Below are 20518 nucleotides of genomic sequence, written 5' to 3' on the forward strand. Positions count from 1 at the left end.
TCTCTTTTTTTTGTTTTTGTTCTTTTATCTTTTAGTAGATAGAAAAGAAAAATAAAATGTCTAAAGGCAGATTTTATCATAGTATAATATGAATGTATAGGTATAGAAATATAATCTCATAAGAAAGACAACTATGAGGTTGGTGGGAAGAGTGGTCAAACAGTCCCCTGCAGTAAATTATCTTATTTCAAAATTCATTTCAAATGCAAAGAAGCCAAGAGACAGGACAGAGGAGGGAGAATATTTTGTTTCAGGGAGAAGTTGGAAATCTTAAAAGATCTGTGTAATTTCCCAAAGGCAAGTCATTCTCTTCTCATTCAATTCTGGATCCAGTTTATGATCCATTTGCAGTTCTTGTCCCATGCATATGTACAGATGGATCCAACCTACAGGTTATCCATCCTCCTGTATATCATACTTTGGACTAACAATTCTTCCTTCAATTGTTTTTCCATTATGTATAATTAGGTCAAACTCTTGAGTAACTACATATCTCATTTAGGAGGTTCTACAGTGTTCTGAGGGCTGATGCAATCAGCACAGGGTCATCTGCAAACAAGAGCACCTGGAGGTCTTCACCATTTTAGGGAATTCCTCTTCAGCTTGAACTCTGCACTGGAACTCTTCCATGCCAATGGCAAACACTTTTGGTGAGCATGTCTCCCTGTTCTATGTCTCGATTGGTCTTCATAATCAGGAAATTGTCAAACAAAGTTGTCTTTATTATGGGTATCTTTCATGAAATGTTGTATTGTATTAGTTTTTCATCTGAAATATATACACATTGTTGGAAGAGAGTCTTCAAGGCAACATTTTGCTCTATTAAATCAACATTTTCATTTTAGTCAAACAATAAACACAATGCTATCTTGGATTCTTTATACCTTACAGTCAACTATATGATTATAAAGATATGTTCTGCTGTGGAAAATTGCTAGGAAGATCTGCCTATTTTTTTAATGCCTTCATTTAGACTATTCTCATATATGTATTACTTTCACAAACATGTTTTGAAATAGGAAAGTAGACACATAAGTTAGTAATTACTCATATTCCTTAGGTTATCTTCTGAAATAATAATGTCCAACATTTCCCTCTCTTGAGAATTTTCCCTTAATTCTCTTATAGTTATGTCAATTTTTATTTATTTAACAGGTGATTGTATTAAGTGCTAGTGAAACAAAAATAAAAATAAAATAGCCCTAGATCAATTCTATTCTATTGGGGAAAGTAATATATTAGATATAAATGACTATAATATATTTTGAAGATGGGAGAAACCATTAACTTGGGGAATCATAATAGACTTCTTCAAGGAGAAAGTTCTTTAGCTGAGCTTTGAAGGAAAGCTAAGGATTCTGTAAAGTGGAAATAAGAATGAGGGACCATCAGGGCAAAGGCAAAGATGATAGATGAGAGATTATATGTACAAGGAAAAGTAAGCTTGTTGGCCAACGTGGTTAGAATGGTGAATATGTGAAAGAGAGTGATGGGCAATAAGCCTGGAAAGATAGACTAGAACCAGATTTGAAGAATTTGAAAAGTAAAACTGTTGAGTTTATATTTAATTATTGCAGAGGCAGAAAAGCAGCTTCTGTGTTAAAACCTCTAAGAGCATGACTTTGGGGATTTATGGAGGATAGACAGGAGAGGGATAATTCTGGATGCAGAGAGAACAATATGGACCTAATAGATACCTCTGACAGACTTGTGGCATAAGAAAAAAGAAAAGAAAACTGATAAGCATCTAAGATTACAAGCTTTTCCTAAATAGATCAGGGATCACATGATATCATACAATTTTCAAAAGAAGAAAGGTCCCAATAACAAAATCACTAATAAGCAAGGAAATGCTCTGAGACAGCAATATTACAGATATCCGCTCTAGAATGGATGATTGAAGATGGTGAAAATTCTTTATTGGAGAGAATATAGGAATTCTGTAAGAAAAGTTATAGAATTGTTCAGATCCTTTCACACAGATAATAATAACACTGGGATTATATCTGAAATAGGTTATTTAAAGCAAGAAAAGATCTACAAAAAATTTCATAGCAGCATTATTTGTAACAAGACAAAAGTTAGAAAGCAAACCAAATAAGTGAGCAATTATGGTAAATAACTAGACAAATTATACTATTAGTGAAATGGAATGTTGAATACTGTAATGAATAATGAATATGAAGAATTCAGAGAAACATAGAAAGATTTGTATGAAGTGAAGAAATCAGAGCCAATTGGACAAAATGGACATAGACTACAACATTGTAAACAAAGACAACATGAAAATCAAACTTCAAATACTGGGAATAGTCGATGTTCATATGATTATTAAAATTAAAAGACATTTCTCCTTTCTGTTAGCAAACAAACCTCAGGGTGGGCACTTTGTAAAAGATTTCTATGAATATATTTTAATTGTCTGTGTCAATGAATTTAAAGGCAAATTAGAACATGTATTTTATATATATATATATATATATATATTTAAGTTCACTTAAAATATTAGTTTTTAAAGAGCTAAGGGTTAACCATTTTCCTAAGTTAATAAGCCTTTTGAAAAATTAATAAGTTCCAGATGTAACTATTTTATAATAATGATTTTTATAAATCATTTTTTCTTAGAGAGAAGACTGTTTTATGAGTATTTATATCAGTTAATAGAAATATTTGGTGTCTTTAAGCCTAGTCTTTGCCTGGATTCTGATGCTAGAGTATATTGAAGAGATAGTCAGTCTTTCTTTAAACAAAGTGCTAGCTTACTTCCCCACAAAATATCTTTGATATTGAAGACCTGTATCAGAGGAGGCATTATAAAGATTATAAAGATGTGTTCTGCCGTGGAAAATTGCTAGGAAGATCTGAACCAGAAGAGGCCCAGGAGACAGTGATTAGGGTCAATAGAGGGAGCTGTTTGATTTTTCCTGAGCAAGGTAGTGACCTAGTCAGACAGACTTTAAGAGGATAATTTTGGCATAGACCAGGGAGAGAAGAGACTAGAACCTGAGAATCTAATTAAGAGGCTTTTGCAACAGACCAGAAAAGAGAGGTAGAAAGGTACTGAAGTAGAATAGGAGCCATGTAAGTCAAGTTAAGGAGAAAGATATAAGGTAAATTGTTAACCTAGAATCCAGATTTGGTAAATGGTTGAATTTGAGCATTTAGGAAAAATGAAGTATCAAGGATGATACTAACTTACATGGTATGCCAACTAGGTAACTGACTGGAGAATGTACTACCTTCAACAGAAATAAATTTTGGAAGAGTACTGAGTTTAGATGGAAAGCTATGTTTTGTTTTGGATGTGTTAAATTGGAAATTCCTAGTGGTCATTACATTGGAAATATAAAATAAGAAGAGATGACAGATGTGTGTGTGTGTGTGTGTGTGTGTGTGTGTGTGTGTGTGTAGATATAGATAGATAGATAGATAGACAGACAGACAGACAGATATATACATATATGTATATATAGATTATATAATATGTATATATAAAATATGTATGTGTGTATAGTGTATATGTTATAAACATACATGTATGTGTACATCTACACACATTCACATATAGATATAAAACACATGTGTATTATATAATATATTATAAACATGCATGTATGTGTGTATGTCTACATATATGTAGATATAAATCTATCTCTATATGACATCTACCAAAAAGGGCATGCTTGATCTTGAATTCAATTTAGGGTGTAGAATATGGGAAATAATGGGAAGAAGTAACTAGTCAGGTAAGTGAAGCAGGGAAGAGAATAAACCAAATAAGGAAATAGTACTTAAAAGCAAGATATTCAATATTGTCAATGCTGTAGAAAGGAAAAGAAGATGGAGACAGAGAAATGATCATTAGAATTAGTAAGTAAAAGATGATTGGTAATCTCATAGAGAGTTGTTTCTGTTGAAGGAGATAAGAACTCAGATTTCATGGGATTGAGAACTAAATGGAAGAGAAGGAAAAAAGACAATGAAAGTAAATGTCACTTTCTAAAAATTTAAGCATGAAAATGATTATAGTAAATGACCTTGACCAAGTACATACAGAGGAACTCTATTCTAGATACCATACAATTTTAAAGGCATTCATCTTTGAGGTATCTGAAAGAGGGAGGATACTAAAGATGTACAAAATTATTATATATAGATATTTTAGTATTATCCAAAAATTCACCTAGAGAATATAGGTAATTATTGGTTGAATTCCTACTTTATTACCTTTATGTTTTGTGGAAATAATTTTTATTTATTATTGATGGCTACCTTGGTAAAGGTTTGAGAAAAGGCTGGCCTTCTAAAAAGATAATCTATAATAGGTCATATATTTAGTCACATAAGTGACTGCAATGAATAGAGCATATAAATTCTCACCGTATTATTTTTTCCAATAAAAAAAATTTTGATTCAGTAGAACAAAATCCTTTCTTAAAGAGCTCTCTTCTAACAAGGTGTTTTTGTGGATGTGTCAAAATCAATCAAGATTCTTTGATAGATTTCACAATAGTGATAACTTTGTTCCATGACACCCTGATTATTAATATCAAATTAATCAAAATACAGAGAGACACATGTTTGTCAAAGTATATGCCACTGTCTTACCTCTCACTCAGATCCTGCACAGAATCCAAGTCCAAGAAAGAATTCCCTATAGATGGTAAGGTCCTCCAGATACTTCTGTTTGAAGATGCCATTGTGGAGATTGCATCAAAATGCCAGAACAATGAAGAACCTCAGTTGAGTCACAATGACTCAAAATATTTGGGCCAACTCCATACCCAGCATGTAAAATGATAGGATAATAGGAAAGTAGAGAGCAAGGTTAAACAAAGGTATTTTGTTTTCTTTTTTTTTTTTTTTAAGAATGAGGGGAAATAGCCATTAGATTACAAGAGAATGAAGATAAGAGAAAATGGGAATGATCTAAGAGGCAATCTTTGGAGGAGCTGGGCACTTTTTTGAGTCATGAACATTCATTTCTTTTATATTAATATTACTTAAGGATGAACATATATAAAATATCTTTAAAAATGAAATTTTTCATAATGATATTGGAACCTTTTAATAAATGACATATTTTTGCTAGTTTTTATAGGATAAATAAATTAAACTTAGAAGAGTGAAATACATTATAAAATGTTATCTTATTATATTCTTGTTTCTTCTTTCATGAATTCTTATCCTTGTTTTATTTTCTTTCCATTTTTAGGGACAAATAGGTGACCCAGGACCCCAAGGACCATTGGGCCCACCAGGACCAGAGGTAAAATGTTGGTGAAAGAGTAATAAAATTAAGAAAGACTTTTCCAAAACCAAAGTACAATGTGTAAAATTGTTTTCACATAGCAGTGTTAAGTGAGCACTTCAGAAGGTTTAATATCTATGGATATAGGTTAGATTAAGTTTTTTTTGTTACAACAGACATTATCTGACAATGATCTTTGTTATACTTTGGAAGTTGGTCTGGTGAGGGCAGAGGATCACACAATATAACGTCTCTATCTCTGTTCTTCCAAAAGGGGGAAACTTGTATAAATAAATATAGCATCTCTAACTCTGTTCTTCCAAAAGGACGAAACTTGTATAAATAGATAGGTTGAGTTTCCTCTATTCTACTATAAAGTTCCCAAGAGCTTTATCCATTGCAAAGTCACAGCTTTGAAGCAATAGCAAATAAAAGTATCAAAGAATTTTTTTCAGAAATGAAAGGACTTCTTTGACTACCTAGTAATGAAGAATCATTCAACCTTTATTTGAAGTCCTCAGGTTATGGGGAATTTACTAACTATTCAAGTCACCCATTCCATTTTGGAATAGTTTTTTTCCCCCCCTTCCATTAAATTTATTTCTTTGAAAAATTATCCTTTTATATTTGGTTATCTGTGGTCAAGAAGGTTACATCTGATCCTTTCATGTGATGGCCCTTAAAGTATTTAAAGAAAGCTATCTTGCACAGCTCCTCAAGCTCACCCAATCTAGTCTTACCTAGACTAAAGATCACCAGTTTCTGAAACTTTTCCTTGCATGACATGAACTTCACCATCCTTGGTTGCCCTCTTCTGGATGCTCCCCAGATATCACACCAAAAACAAAGTAGTGAGATGATGACATATTAGAATGTCATACTTTTAATTCTCTTGTTTTCGAGTAGAAATTTCCCAGGGCACTTCAATATTAGTCTTTTCTTTCCTTAGAGAGTTCCTATGTTAGAGGATACATGACTCCATCCTTCAAACGACACCTCACGCTGCTCTAGTCACCTAGACTGTACGCACAGCTTAAATGACATGAATATCAGTGGTTGTTTTTCCCTCTCTATGGTGATCAACAAAAGTAACACCTTTGTCCTTCAGAGTCACACAAAGTTCCTCTGGGATACTGAAGAGACAATTAAAAAATGTTTGTTTTCTCTTATCCTCTTTTGTCTCCCAGAAAATTGGAGGGAACACTTGAATCTAATTTTACACCCCTTTCAATTTCTGGAACCATATTAGCATAGACCCAAATATATAATTTGAATGGATTAGGATATTAACAATAGTTTAATCAACATGCCTTTTATTAGAAATATTTAGATTCACAATTTCTTCATTGTTACCAAGTGGCATTGCAACTTGTCAAAATATGCTCATTGCTACTATCCCTACAGATTTACTCTACCACCCCTTTTTTATAAAATATCTTTTTTCCCAATTATATGTTGAAACACATTTTTTATCCTCCACCTTTTCTATAAAATTCTCCCAAGTCTCATTTCCCTGTGGAGATGACCACAAGTTTTCATAGACTTTGTAGTGGATGGCGTGAGGACAGTCAGGGCTAAAAGCGAAAGGGCTAAATTCATCTATGCTAGAAAATAGCATGGACTATTTTGTATGTCTGAAAATCACCCTAACTAAATTCTAAGAGGGTTGATACCAAAGAATTGCCCACTGGATGGTGGATTATTTTGACCACAGAAATTCACAAGAACCCTCTATCAGGAGATTGTGATCTGCTTCAGTGAAGAAAGTATCCTCCCTGACAGAATCATGACTTTATTAATAATGCCATTCATCTCTTCACCCCAAGTATGTATACTAAACAAATATCTACTACTCCATTCCATTGCCTTAATTTCTGGACTTGCCCATGATAATAGCTTACTTCATTTTTCACTTGACCTTTGCTTAAAGGAGTAACTTTAGGATTTCTTCTTTTTCATTTCCCTTTTCACATATACTTCATTGTCCCTGGGAGATCTCTACAGAGCCTGCTCCTTCACTCCCCAACCCTGCCCCTTAGCAATCGATTCTCTATTAATCCAGAAAGGCAGAATAGCATAGTAGCGTCACAAGACTTGGGTTTCAATCTTGCCTCTGACATATACTAGCTAAGTGACCGTGGAAATGTGATTTCTCATCTCAGTGCTCTAGACAATTCTTATCTCAAATTGCAGATGAAGATATGCGTCTATGTCTACATGTTCCTACATTGATCAAAGCATAACTCTAGATGCAAAATAACAGTAGCATTTCTATAGCAGCTTGAGCTTTCAAAATGTTTTACATTACCTGATCTCATTTGACCCTCAAGCTTATTGGTATCCCCATTTTAGATTTGAGCAGACTGAAGCTAAAAGAAACTAAATGAGTCATCCAGAGTCACGCAGCTATTAAGTATCTGAGGCAGGATTTGAAATCACGTCTTCAAGACTCCAAACCAGTGATTTATTGAATGGAGCAATTGTATTTTCAGTGTGATCAGTACATTTTAGTCAGCAAATGCTATACATCAGGATTTGATTTATTGTTGTTAATCATCCAAATTTTAAAAAGTGAAGGAGAAAATCTTAATAATGTAGATGACACCTTAGAGTGCATTGTGAATATAAATCTTCCTCTTTTCCACCCTCCCAAGATCTAGTTGTCAAATATTTATCTTTATACCCCTACACCAAACCCAGGATTCCATCCACTCTCTACACTACCCAGCTGCTACAAGAAAAAAGACTATAGGGTAATGAAAAAAAAATACTAGAGGCATATTCTCATAATAAGCTCATGATGATTCACATTCAATTCCTAATATCATATTTAATATCTCTTCTTGAAATATATTTTATTCTCTCCACTTTGAATCTTGAACTTTGCAGAAGGTTTATTTCCAAACTGTTGTATTCTTTCTTTCATTTTTCTGTTGATGTCATATGGTGGATGATATTCCGTTAAGTAGCCTACAAACATACATGCATATCTTGCAACAATTTAGACATTGGCATGATGCTTGATTTATAATTGCTTTATTTCCCGGAAGCTTACTTGAAATAGAATCTTCAGAGATATTAAGTTTGGGTTCTCTTTGCAGTCATGTTGTCCTATGAGTCATATACCACATGAAGAGAATACTTCTCCAGCTCCCTTTCATTCAAACAATATGAACCAAGGAAGGGGGATTGGGGAAAGGAGAAGGAAAGATATATGAGGATATAATAAGAAATCACATATAACTGCAAAAGATGATTTAGGCTTAGACTGTAGCTCAAAGAAAGCAAACAAAGAAAATACCCAGCATTCCAAATGCCTAGAAAGTTTCCAGGAGCAGGAGACTATGGATGTTCTCTCCTCCAAGTTGTAAAAGAACAAAATATTCATGTCACTCACTACATGACTGCCTTTTAGTCTTTTAGTGTAGGCTAATTGATTAGTTTTTCAAAATGTCTCATTGAAAATGCACAAAAAAAATCTTCAAAATTTACATTTCAAAGCGAATTTATATTTAGTTTTAAAGTAAAATAGAGAAACATTTAAAGTAAAAGACAGTGACATTTAAGTTATAAGACTGTAAGGCTGTTGTGAGAAGGAAGGGAATTCAGGATAAGAGAAATTTCTGCATAATAGAAATGTAACTCTTTCATTACCATGGACTTTTAGAGTGAAAACTTTTCTTGAATGTTACATGTACTCTTCTTTTTTAAATGGAGGCTATAGAAAATAGTTTCATTTTTTTCACAATATCTCCAAGTCATCATCATAAGCACCTTTTGTTGTACTGGTTTGCAGATGATATGGAACACAACTCTTGTCCCAAAATATGCTCTAGAAATTTCTTTCTTTATACAAGGTACAAGGTGTCAATTTGTTGTCTTTGAGTTGTGTTTTTCATTCATTCATTCAACAAATTTATATTAAGTAACGATATTGTAAAACAATGTTAAACTACTCTGAGAGGAAAAGAAAGGTGACCACCTGCATGAAGCTTAAGTGAAGGATGTCCAGGAAGATGACTTCCTGGATATATTGGCTTCCTTCAAAATTTGTTGATCCAAAAGGCTAAAGAAACTTTTCCTCTCTGAATTTATCTTGCCTTCCTAAAAAGTGTGTAGAATTTTAGACTATAGAATGGGCACCTAGAGATTATCTAATCTAACCCTGAGCTAATGCATGAATTCCATCAACAGCATCCCCATCAAGTAAATGATCATCCATTTACTTGAATCCATTTACTTACATCCATTCTCACTTGAAAATTCTTAATAATGAAAATATGATATTCATTTAACTTTTTGAAAATTTTAATTACTACTATATGTTCCTCATATTGAGCCTAAAGGTTTCAAATTACTGCTTGGGACCAAGAGAAAGAGTTCTAATTCTATCCCCCTTATAGTAATCTGTCCAAAATTTGAAGACAGTTCTAATGTCCGTTCTTATATTAGACTTTTGTCCAAGCTAAACACCCCCATGTCTTTTCACCTGGTAGTTATACAGTGGGTTTGAGGCTGCTTAGCATCCTGATTAGCATCCCAGTACCTCAGAAGCCATCTTCTCCTTTTCATTCATGAATAAGAATTTTGTCTGATACTTATCCCCCCTCCCCACAAGTGACTTTTGCTTGAAGGAGGGGACTAATTTTAATGCAAGGTTGCAAATCCCATTCGGAAATAGCAATTTTTAGGAAGCTTTACCTCACTTTAATCTCAATTTTTTTTCTTTTGAGTTTTTTTTTTTTTACAAATTATAACAATTGGTTCTCCTTCTACTCACTGTCTAGAACATTCCAAGGAAGGGTTCCAAATTTTATTTATTTTTTCATCCATATGCGCATGTATATTTTTAAATTACAAAATTTCCTTCTACCCTCTCTTCCCATCCCCTTTCCCTCAGCAGCAAGCAGTTGAGTTAGCAATATATATATATATATATATATATATATATATATACATATATATATATATATTTTATAGACATGTTTACAGATTAGGTATTTTCAATATGAAAAATTAGAATTAAGGTAAAGAGATAATAAGAGAATTTTTATAAAGTGTTCATCAGATTCTAAAGTATTGTTCTGTATTCTTCTGGATGGGTAATACCATAGTTCGTATCCATTCTATTGCTGTTGTCCTAGCTCTGTGAACTGCTGAGAGGAACTGCATCCATCAAGATTGATCATCTCACAGTGTTGTTGTTGATGTGACATTGTTCTCTTGACTTTACTCCCTTCACTCTGCCTCGGATCCTGTAACTCATTCCATGCTTCTCTAGAATCCAACCATTTATGGTTTCTTTTAGAATAATAATAATCCATCATATTCATGTACCATAACTTGTTTAGCCATTTCCCAATTGATGGGCATCCCCTCAATTTCCAATTGTTTGCCACAACAAAAAGAGCTGCTATGAATATTTTGGAACATGTGAGATTTTTCCTAATTTTTTATGATTTCTTCTGGATATAGGCCTAGAATTGGAATTGCTGGGTCAAAGGGAATGAACATTTTTATTGCTCTTTGGGCAAAGTAATAAATTGCTCTCCAGAAAGATTGGATCTCTTCACAACTCCACCAACAATGCATCAATGTTCCAATTCTCCCACAACCTCTCCAACATCAATCATTTTCCTTTTTTCTTATTTTGGCCAATCTGATATGTGTGAGATGATATCTCATTGTTGTTTTAATTTACATTTCTCTAATCAATAATGATTTGGAACATTTTTTCATAGTTTTAATTTCTTCACTTGAAAACTCTATTCATACTCTTTGATCATTTATCAATTGGGAATGACTTGTAACCTTATAAAGTTGATGCAATACTCTCTATATTATAAAGATCTATGAGATTTTTATCAGAACTCCTAGTTGTGAAGATTGTTTCCCGGGTTTCTGCTTTCTTTCTAATCTTGGAAGCATTGATTTTATTAGTACAAAAACTTTTTTAATTTAATATAGTCAAAATCATTTATTTTGCAGTTTATAATTCACTAATAAAATTCTTGTTTGCTCATAGATTTATCCCCTTTCCATAGATCTGATAGATAGAGTACTTCTTGGTCTATTAATTTATCTATGATATAACCCTTTATGTCTAAATCTGTGCCCATTTTGAACTTACTTTGGTATAGAGTATGAGATATAGTCTATGCCTATTTTTTGCCATACTACTTTCCTGTATCCCCAACAATTTTTGTCAAATAGAAAATTCTTATGCTAGAAGCTGATGTCTTTGGGTTTGTCAAATGGCAGATTGCCATAGTCATGTATAGCAGTTTCTTTTGAACCTATCCTAATCCATTGATGTGTTACTCTAACCATGCATTCTTAACCAGTACCAGGCAGCTTTGATGACTGCCACTTTATAGTATTTTAGATGTGATAGAACTGGGCCACCTTCTTTACCTTTTTCTATCAATTCCCTTGCTATTCTTGACCTTTTGTTGCTCCAGATGAATTTTGTTACTATATTTTCTAGCTCAGTAAAATAGTTATTTGATAGTTTGATTGGTATGGAACTGAATAAGCAACGTAATTTGGATAGAATTGTCATTTTTATTATATTAGCTTGACCTAACCATGAGCAATTAACATTTTTCCAATTATTTAGATCTGAATTTATTTCGGTGAAAAGTGCTTCATAATTGTGTCAGTGGGTTTGTCTTGGGAGGTAGATTCCCAGGTATTTAATGTTGTCTACAATTACTTTAAATGGAATTTCTTTTTCTATCTCTTGCTCTTGAGCTTTGTTGTTCATATATAGAAATGGTGATGATTTATGTGGATTTACTTTATATCCCGCTACTTTGCTGAATTTGTAAATTGTTTCAAGGAGTTTTTTAGATGATTTTCCTCAGGTTCTTTAGGTATACTATCATATCATCTGCAAAGAGTGAAAGCTTTGCTTCCTCATTGTAAATTCTGATTCCTTCAATTTCTTTTTCTTTTCTTATTACTACAGCTAGCATTTCTAATACTATAATGAATAGTAATGGTGATAATGGGTATATTTGTTTTACCCCTGATTTTATTGGAAATGCCTAAAGTTTATTCCCATTACATATACTTGTTGATCATTTTATATAGATATTGTTTATTATTTTAAGGAAAATTATTCCTAAACTTCAACTGTTTTTAATAGGAATGGATGTTGTATTTTATAAAGGCTTTTTCAGCATCTGTTGAGATAATCATGGTTTCTGTTGGTTTTGCCAGTTATATGTTCAATTATGTTGAGTATTTTCCTAATATTGAACCATCCCTGCCTACCTGGTATAAATCCTATCTGATGATGGTGTATTACCCTATTATTCTAACTTGCTGTAGTCTCAATGCTAAAATTTTATTTAAGATTTTTGCATCAATATTCATTAGGGAGATTGATCTATAATTTTCTTTCCTTTGGTTCTTCCTGATTTAGGTATCAGCATCATGATGGTGTCATAAAAGGAGTTTGGCAAAACTCCTTCTTCTCCTATTTTTTAAATAGTTTATATAGAATAGTTCCTTAAATGTTTGTTAAATTGTTCCTTCAATGTTTGATAGAATTCACCTGAAAATCCATCTGGATCTGGAGCCTTTTTCTTAGGAAATTTATTGATGGATTCTTCAATTTCTTTTTCCGAAATGGGGTAATTTTAAGTAATTTATTTCCTCTTCTGTTAATCTGGGCATTTTATGTTTTTGCAAATATTCATCCATTTCACTCAGGTTATCCAAGTTATTGGCACACAGTTTGGCAAAGTAGGTCCTAATTATCTGTTTAATTTTCTCTTCATTGGTGGTTAGTTCACCCTTTTCATTTTTGATACTGGTAATTTGGTTGTCTTCTTTCTTTTTTTAATCAGATTAACTAAATGTTTGTCTATTTCATTGACTTTTTCATAAAACCAACTCAGTTTTATTTATGTGACCAATAGTTTTCTCATTTCAATTTTATTAATCATTTCCTTGATTTTCAGAATTTCTAATTTGGCATTTAATTGAAGATCTTTAATTTGTTCTTTTTCTAGCTTTTTAAGTACAAACTCAATTCATTGAACTCCTCATTCTCTATTTTATTCATATAGACATTTAGAGATAGAAAGTTTCCCCTCAAAACTGCCTTGGTTGCATCCCACAAATTTTTATATGATGTCTCATTAGTATCATTTTCTTAGATGTAATTATTTTTATGATGAATTCAGTCTCTTTTTTACTTTTTTATTTATTTAAAGCAGTAGGGTTTAAATGACTTGCCCAAGGTCACACACCCAGGCAATTGTTTAAGTGTCTGAGGCTGGATTTGAACTCTGGTCCTCCTGACTCAAAGGGCAGTGTTCCTGTCTACTGAGCCACTTAGATGCCCCCTCTTGAATATAATTATTGATTATTTCTAGTATTTGCTGTTTGATCTACACATTATTTAAGATAGAGTTATTTAATTTCCAAATAGTTATTGGTTTAACTTTCCATGATTCTTTATTGCATGTAATCTTTACTGCATCATGGTCTGAGAAGTGTGCATTTATTATTTCTGACTTTCTGCATTTGATTATAAAGTTTTTGTGCCCTAGTACATGGTCAATTTTGTTATAAGTGTCATGTGCTCTGAGAAAAAGGTATATTCTTTTCTGTCCTCATTAAATTTTCTCCAGAGGTATATCATATCTAAGTTTTCTAAGATTTCACCTTCTTAACTTCTTTCTTATTTATTTTGTAGTTAGATTTATATAGTTCTGAGAGAGGGAGTTTGAGGTCCCCCCATTATTAAAGTTTTGCTGCCTATGTCTCCATGTAATTCACTCAGATTTTCCCTCTAGGAATTTGGATGCTAAACCACTAGTTGCATACATGTTTAGTAATGATATAGCTTCAATTACCAATGGTGCCTTTTAAGAAGATGTAGTTTCCTTTCTTATCCCTTTTAATGAGATTGATTTTTTCTTTTACTTTGTCTGAGATCAAGATTGCTACCCCTGATTTTTTTATTTCAGTTGAAGCACAATTTGTTTTGCTCCATCCTTTTACCTTTACCCTGTGTGTATGTCTCTACTTCATATGTGTATCTTGAAAATAACATATTGTTAAGATTCTGGTTTTTTTAATCCATTCTATCTGCATCCATTTTGTGGGGCAGTTCATCCCATTCACATTTACAGTTAAGATTGCTGATTCTGTTTTTCCTTCTGTGCTTTCTCCATTTATATTTTTCTCTATTCCTTTCCTCTTATTCCTCCTTTCCAAAATTTTATTCCTTTTCCCCTTTGGCTTTACTTTTAAATTTTAACTTTCAGTTTATTTTCACTTACACCTTCACCTTCACCTTCACCTTCCCTCTTATCAGTCCCTTTTTCCTTTATCTTTCCCTTTCCCCCTTCCCCCTTCCCTGTAGATTAGGATAGATTTTTAAACCCAAGTGGGAATTGTTTTATTCCCTCTGGGTCAAATCTAGTGAATAGAATTTACTAAGCATTAACATTCTCCCTTCTTTCCCTCTAAAATTATAAATCTCTTTGTGCCTCTTCACCTGGTGTTATTCATCACTCTAGTACTATTAATGAGGTATTATCAATAACAGTTTGATTATTTGATTGCTTGATAAATTCATATTGTTATCAAAGTATTATCACAAATTGATTGTTTGATAAGCAGCATTGTCTCAAATTATAATTACATATAATTTTATATATAATAATATAATATATTATAATATGATATATACCATATAATATAATAATATAATTTTGTAATTATAGATAATTTTTTACCTTATCCACTTTTCAAATAGCCTCCAAAGACACACAGTCCTCCTCATGAGCCAAAGTATCATCCAAAACCAAATCATTTCTGGAACAATTTGTGCCCCTCCCCCAGTCCTATTTTCTCTTTACCCCTCCTTCCCATCCAGGGTACTTAACCCCTTCTTAAGTGAGGAATGGATTAAATTAAACCTTGATCTAATTAACTAGAAGATTCTTAAAGATCTCTTAGTACTGGGAGGCTCTGAAGGTCTCACCTGAGAACTTAACAAATGATTGTAAGAGAGACACTGACTTAGGACCACCCAGTTTATGATGCCCTCTTTTAGACAAAGTGCTAAGCTTCATCAGCTAGATGGAATTAAAGTGGATCAAAGGATAATGAAACACTTAAATTTAAAGTTAACACCCCTGATTTTCACAGGGGCTCTTTTTCTCAAACATTGTGATAACATCTCAGACCTCTTCAATGGAGAAACAAGACCCAACTACACCCATATCCTTTAAGTCCAATCTTTTCAATTATATTAGACCCTTTTGTTATCCTGGGAGAAGTAAAGTCCTAAAGAATTAGAAGTGTTACATCTTCCCTTTTAGGGTTGTATACAATTTGATGGTCTTGATCACAATTTGTTTTGTTTCATTTTGTTTTTTCCTTCCCCTTTTCATTACCTTTTAATGCAACTCTTGAGTCATGTATTTGATCATTGAATTCTCTGTTCAGTTCTGGTCTTTGTGTCAGGAAATTCTGTAAGTCCCCTATTTCATTGGATATCCATTTTTTCCCCTGACAGTATGTGCTGAATTTTGCAGGATAGTACATTCTGGATTGTAATCCCAGGTCCTTTGCTGTCCAATATATGATATTCAAGGTTTTCTAATCCATCCTTCAGTGTTGAGGCTTAAAGGTCCTATGTGAGTCTGATTGTGCTTTCTTTGTGTTTAAATTGTTTTCTTTTTTTGCTGCTTGCAATATTCTTTCCTTCATTGGAAAGTTCAGGAATTTGGCTACAGCAGCCCTTGGAGTTTTAATCCTGGGGTTTCTTTTAGGAGGGGTTCTGTATATTCTCTCAGTGGTTATATTGTTTTCTTGTTCTAGCAGATTTGGACAGTTTTCTCTCATAATTTCCTACATGATGTTTTCCAGGGTTTTTTTTATCTAGTCTTTCTGATAGTAATGGACTGTCTCTCCTCAATCTATTTTTCTAGGTCATTTGTTTTTGCTAAAAAGTACTTTACATTTTCTTCAATTTTTTCAGCCTTTTTATTTTGTTTGATGGAATCTTGTAGTCTCAGAGATTCATTGATTTCTATTTGTTCAATTCTCTTTTTAGGGTTTTATTTTCTTCAATTATCTTTTGTATTTCATTTTTAAAGGTATTGAATTCTCTACTCAATTTTTCATAATTTTCCTGCATGACTCTCACTCCTTTTTTCCATTTTTCTTCTTCCTCTCTTCTTTGGTTTTTAAATTCTTTTTAAAACTCTTCAATGAGCTTTTATATTTGAGTTCAATTTATAAACTGTTTTATTACTTCCCCTATGAGTGATTTTTTTCACTAATTCTGTCTTCAGACATGGCATTGCTATCTTTGTCCGTAAAGTAGTTTTCTAAAGTGAGTGCTTTTAGCCTTTTTGCTCATTTTTGTTGTTTTACCTCTACTCCTAGGTATAAAGAGTATAGGTTCAACATTTTTATGCTTTGGCTTGGATCTGATTCCTGGCTTGTTGTTCACCAAGATGTTGCCTATGTAATCCAGGCCTTGCCTTTGCAGAGGTTTGTTTTCTCCTTTATGTCCAGGTTTCAATTTAGCAGTGGTTTATTCCCAACCCAAGTTTTGTCTTTTGCCCAGTGTTCCCAGGGTTCAGACTTTGTTTGGGTTTGGGATCCTCCCTGCTGGCTTGCTATCTAGCTCCTGGAACCTCTGCTGTGGTCAAGCAATTGGGACCTGGATTGCATTGTGACTAAAAGCCCTCTTCTGGCTTTCTTGCTGTCTCACCTCCTGGACTTTACTTCCCTTTTCCCCCAAAAAGAAAGACCTTCACTGAAGATCCTCCATGATGTCTACCACTGAAAACTTCTTTGAATCTTTTCTTTCTCTAGGTAGTATCTGTAGCTTGAATGTCAGCATAGAAGCTTCATTTATCTTTGATAGGGAAAAGCTCCGGGAGCATGTTAGCTTCACTCTGCCATCTTGATTCCACCCTGGAAGTCATAGAGCACTTTTTAAACTGTAAAACACTCTGTTAGCTATCATCATCATTCATTCATTCATTCATTCATTGCAAGAACATACATGATTTCATTCCATCCCAGTTTTTGAGTCTTCTCACTTGCTCTTCTAGAAAAGTGATGTACTTGTCATCTTCTGTCTAATCCCTCACTTTCCTTCTTACACACCTTTGCTCACACTATTCTTCATTACTGAAAAATTCCTCTCCCTTCTTTTCCCACCTACTGAATTTCAACATAACTCTTAAACTCACCTTAAATGTATCCCTGTCAGACTTTTTCTCTGATATCCTCAGTGTGAACTTTTTCCCATCACATGAGCATTTATTTGTGTCTCGTGAATTTATAATATGATATATTTTTATTTTGTAGTTATTTACATCTTTACCATATTCTTTCTAAGCTAATTGCTTCATGATCTAAATGACTACATTTTTCCTAAATTTTATATTTCAACCAATGCCAATTGCATAAAGTAGGTTTTGAATAAATGTTTACTGAATTAAACTTCATCAGGAAGTAGTTTATTCTAATCAGTCCCTGATTAGAATAGATAACAACCATAACTATTTAAATCCTATTTTATAGAGAATTAGGTTCTATTCTTATCCTCATTTTTCAGTTGAGGTAATTGAGACAGGCAGAAGTTATATGACTTTCTCACAGTCACATAGCTATTAAGTGTCTAAGACTAAATTTGAACTCGTCTTCCTAACTCCAAGCCCACAGTTCTAACCTCTATATTATATCAATGCCTGACAAAGATAGCCCGCCACTTTGTTTAGCAGACAAAAGGAGCCATTTAAGGTTTTTTAACTGGAAAAGTAGTCTGAAACTGATGTTTACCCTTTGTTCTCAAAGAAGACCCTTATATCAGGGAGATGATGCCATGACAAGCACATGAATTGGATTTGAGTGGAGGGAAGGAGGTTTACTACATCATCAGATTCACTGTCTTCACTGGAGCCATATGAGTCCAGGGTCTAGGTATGAATCAGGAGTACTGAAGATGGCCCTGGAAGTGAGGGAATCAGGGTTACATGACTTGCCCAAGATTGCAAAACTAGTAGGAGTCAGGAGTCAAGACCAGATTCAAACTCCAGTCTTCTTGACTTTAAGATCAGTGCTCTACCCATTGCACCACCTGGCCAAAAATCCAATAACTGGTAACTACATTTTGCTTATATAATTTATGAGGGTCCAGGGTTACTTTCTTTTCATGATGAAACAGTATGACATTATAGTAGAAGATTCATTTATTAAAGACGGGGGTAAAAACATGTAACAATTAAATAGTGGTTTGTGGGATTGAAGAGAACTTCTGTACAAACAGATGACCTGAATTCTAATCTTACTTCTACCCCTAACTGGCCATGAATTTTTTCCAAAAAACTAAATATTTTCTATCACTAATCTACTCTGAGACATAGTTTCTGCATTTATAAATTATTTTCTACTGAAAATGTATTTATATTATATAATATATGAAAGTATTTTCTACCTTAAATCACACTCCCAATATTAATTTCTTACTTTCTATGATCCTTTGCTCATGTTTTTGATATGCCAGGAATGTCTTATTCCCTGCCCCAGCCCTTCAGGACCCTATTCCTTATACTACTTCCTCCATGTAACTTTCCCTGATCTATTCCAACTCAATGTGATTCATTGTACTCCCGAATCTTTATATAATTATTTTAATTTACTAATCTCTTTAATTTTCAGAATTTACACATAGGGGATACTAAATACAAAATGAGTTGATTGCATTGTATTTAAAAGATCTGATAAATTAACACTGAACTAAAAATGGGCTGATCACATCAACACACTCTTAGGAGGCATTACTTTATACTACAGAACAGGCATTATTTTATACTACAGAGCAAGAATTCTTAAATCAAATGCATGATTCTCCCAGCTGAGCAAGTGGGGCTATATGTTTTTACATGGAAACCCTTAAGGGCATCCTTAAAAATCATAAAACATGTACAGCTGCTTCATCTCTCTGGATTAGTGGCATATATTCTAAAGTTCAATTCTCCATTGTTCATTGAAATTAAAACAATCTCAAATCCTTGGATGTAAATCTGAACTATTTGCCTTTGGCATGAAAGATGATTGTCTTTAAAAACCATCTGAATAAATGTCATTTCAAAATACTTCCAAGTATGTGTTTTGCTGATTCCTAATATTTTGCTTATGGAAGGCAAATTAATATGTTGCCATATGGCCAAAGAACTTTACATATCTGCACATCCAAACCTTCAAAGAAATATGAATTCCAGAAATATAAAAAAGAAAAATAAATGTATGCTTTGGACCATGAAATTTTAATATCCCCCACTTTCTTGGGTAGATATGTCCAGTTCTCAGAAATGAAAGATGGTACATTCAGGTCTTATTTCTTTCTTCAAAACAGGCTTAGTATGGCAGCATACTTGTAGGAATCCAATATCCTTAACCCTTTTAGTCTTGAGATGGGAGAAAGGATCCTATTAACAAAGTGGGAGATTCCTTGTGTCTGTGTATTGATTCTTCTACTGAAATCCCTGGGCAACAGAGATTGCCAAAATGTTTGAAGTTTGCATGATATTTTGGTAAATTCAGCCAGTTGTTTTCTGTCAGTTGGAATGAGGCAACTAAAATAGCTTTTCTCAAGCTTTTTCTTTTTTATTACATTTCTTTCCAGCTATATTCATCTTCCACCCTATCCAAGATTCCTAGTAACAAAGATTTTTACAAGAAGGAAAAAGTTCTATGACCTCTCAGTTCTTATTCAGATCATCACTCCTGTACTGGCTATACTCTTTCCTTTCCCAGCTTTTCCTCTTGGTGAACCAATTCTTCTTCTCTTGAGATTCATTTCTTATTATTAATCTTGCCCTGCCAAGCCTCAGGCTTTGATTACTCCCATCATCTTCTGTCTCCTTTCCTACTCATATTCAGGGGCAACTAGGTGGTACAGTGGATAGAAAACTGGCCTTGGAATCTAGAGGATGGGGATTCAAATCCAAGCACTTACTAGCTGTAGAGCCTTGGGCAAGTCACTGAACCCTGTTTGCCTCACATTCAGAACCATCTCCAGTCATCCTGATTCATATCTGGCCATATACCTAGATAAGTCTGGAGGAGAAAGAGAGACTGGTGACTTAGCACCCTGAAAATCCAGTTGTCATGGCATCATCCCCCCCAAAATCATGGTCTTCTTCAGTAATGAAGGACAAACATCACTTACATACAGAAGAAAATCGTGAAGCAGTGTTGCCTGGGTTCCTCACAATG

General features: G+C 33.5%; 1 protein-coding gene across 1 annotated transcript in view; it reads left to right on the forward strand.

The window, feature by feature from the left end:
• Positions 1-20518, forward strand: part of COL24A1 (collagen type XXIV alpha 1 chain) — a 380712-nt gene that overhangs the window by 153198 nt on the left and 206996 nt on the right. The window contains exon 19 of the mRNA XM_074221770.1: positions 5216-5269. Coding sequence (XP_074077871.1) covers positions 5216-5269 — 54 coding nt within the window. The remainder of the gene's footprint in view (positions 1-5215; positions 5270-20518) is intronic.

The sequence above is a fragment of the Macrotis lagotis genome, chromosome 2 (assembly GCF_037893015.1).
Source record: "Macrotis lagotis isolate mMagLag1 chromosome 2, bilby.v1.9.chrom.fasta, whole genome shotgun sequence".
In the NCBI taxonomy this organism is placed as follows: Eukaryota; Metazoa; Chordata; class Mammalia; order Peramelemorphia; family Peramelidae; genus Macrotis; species Macrotis lagotis.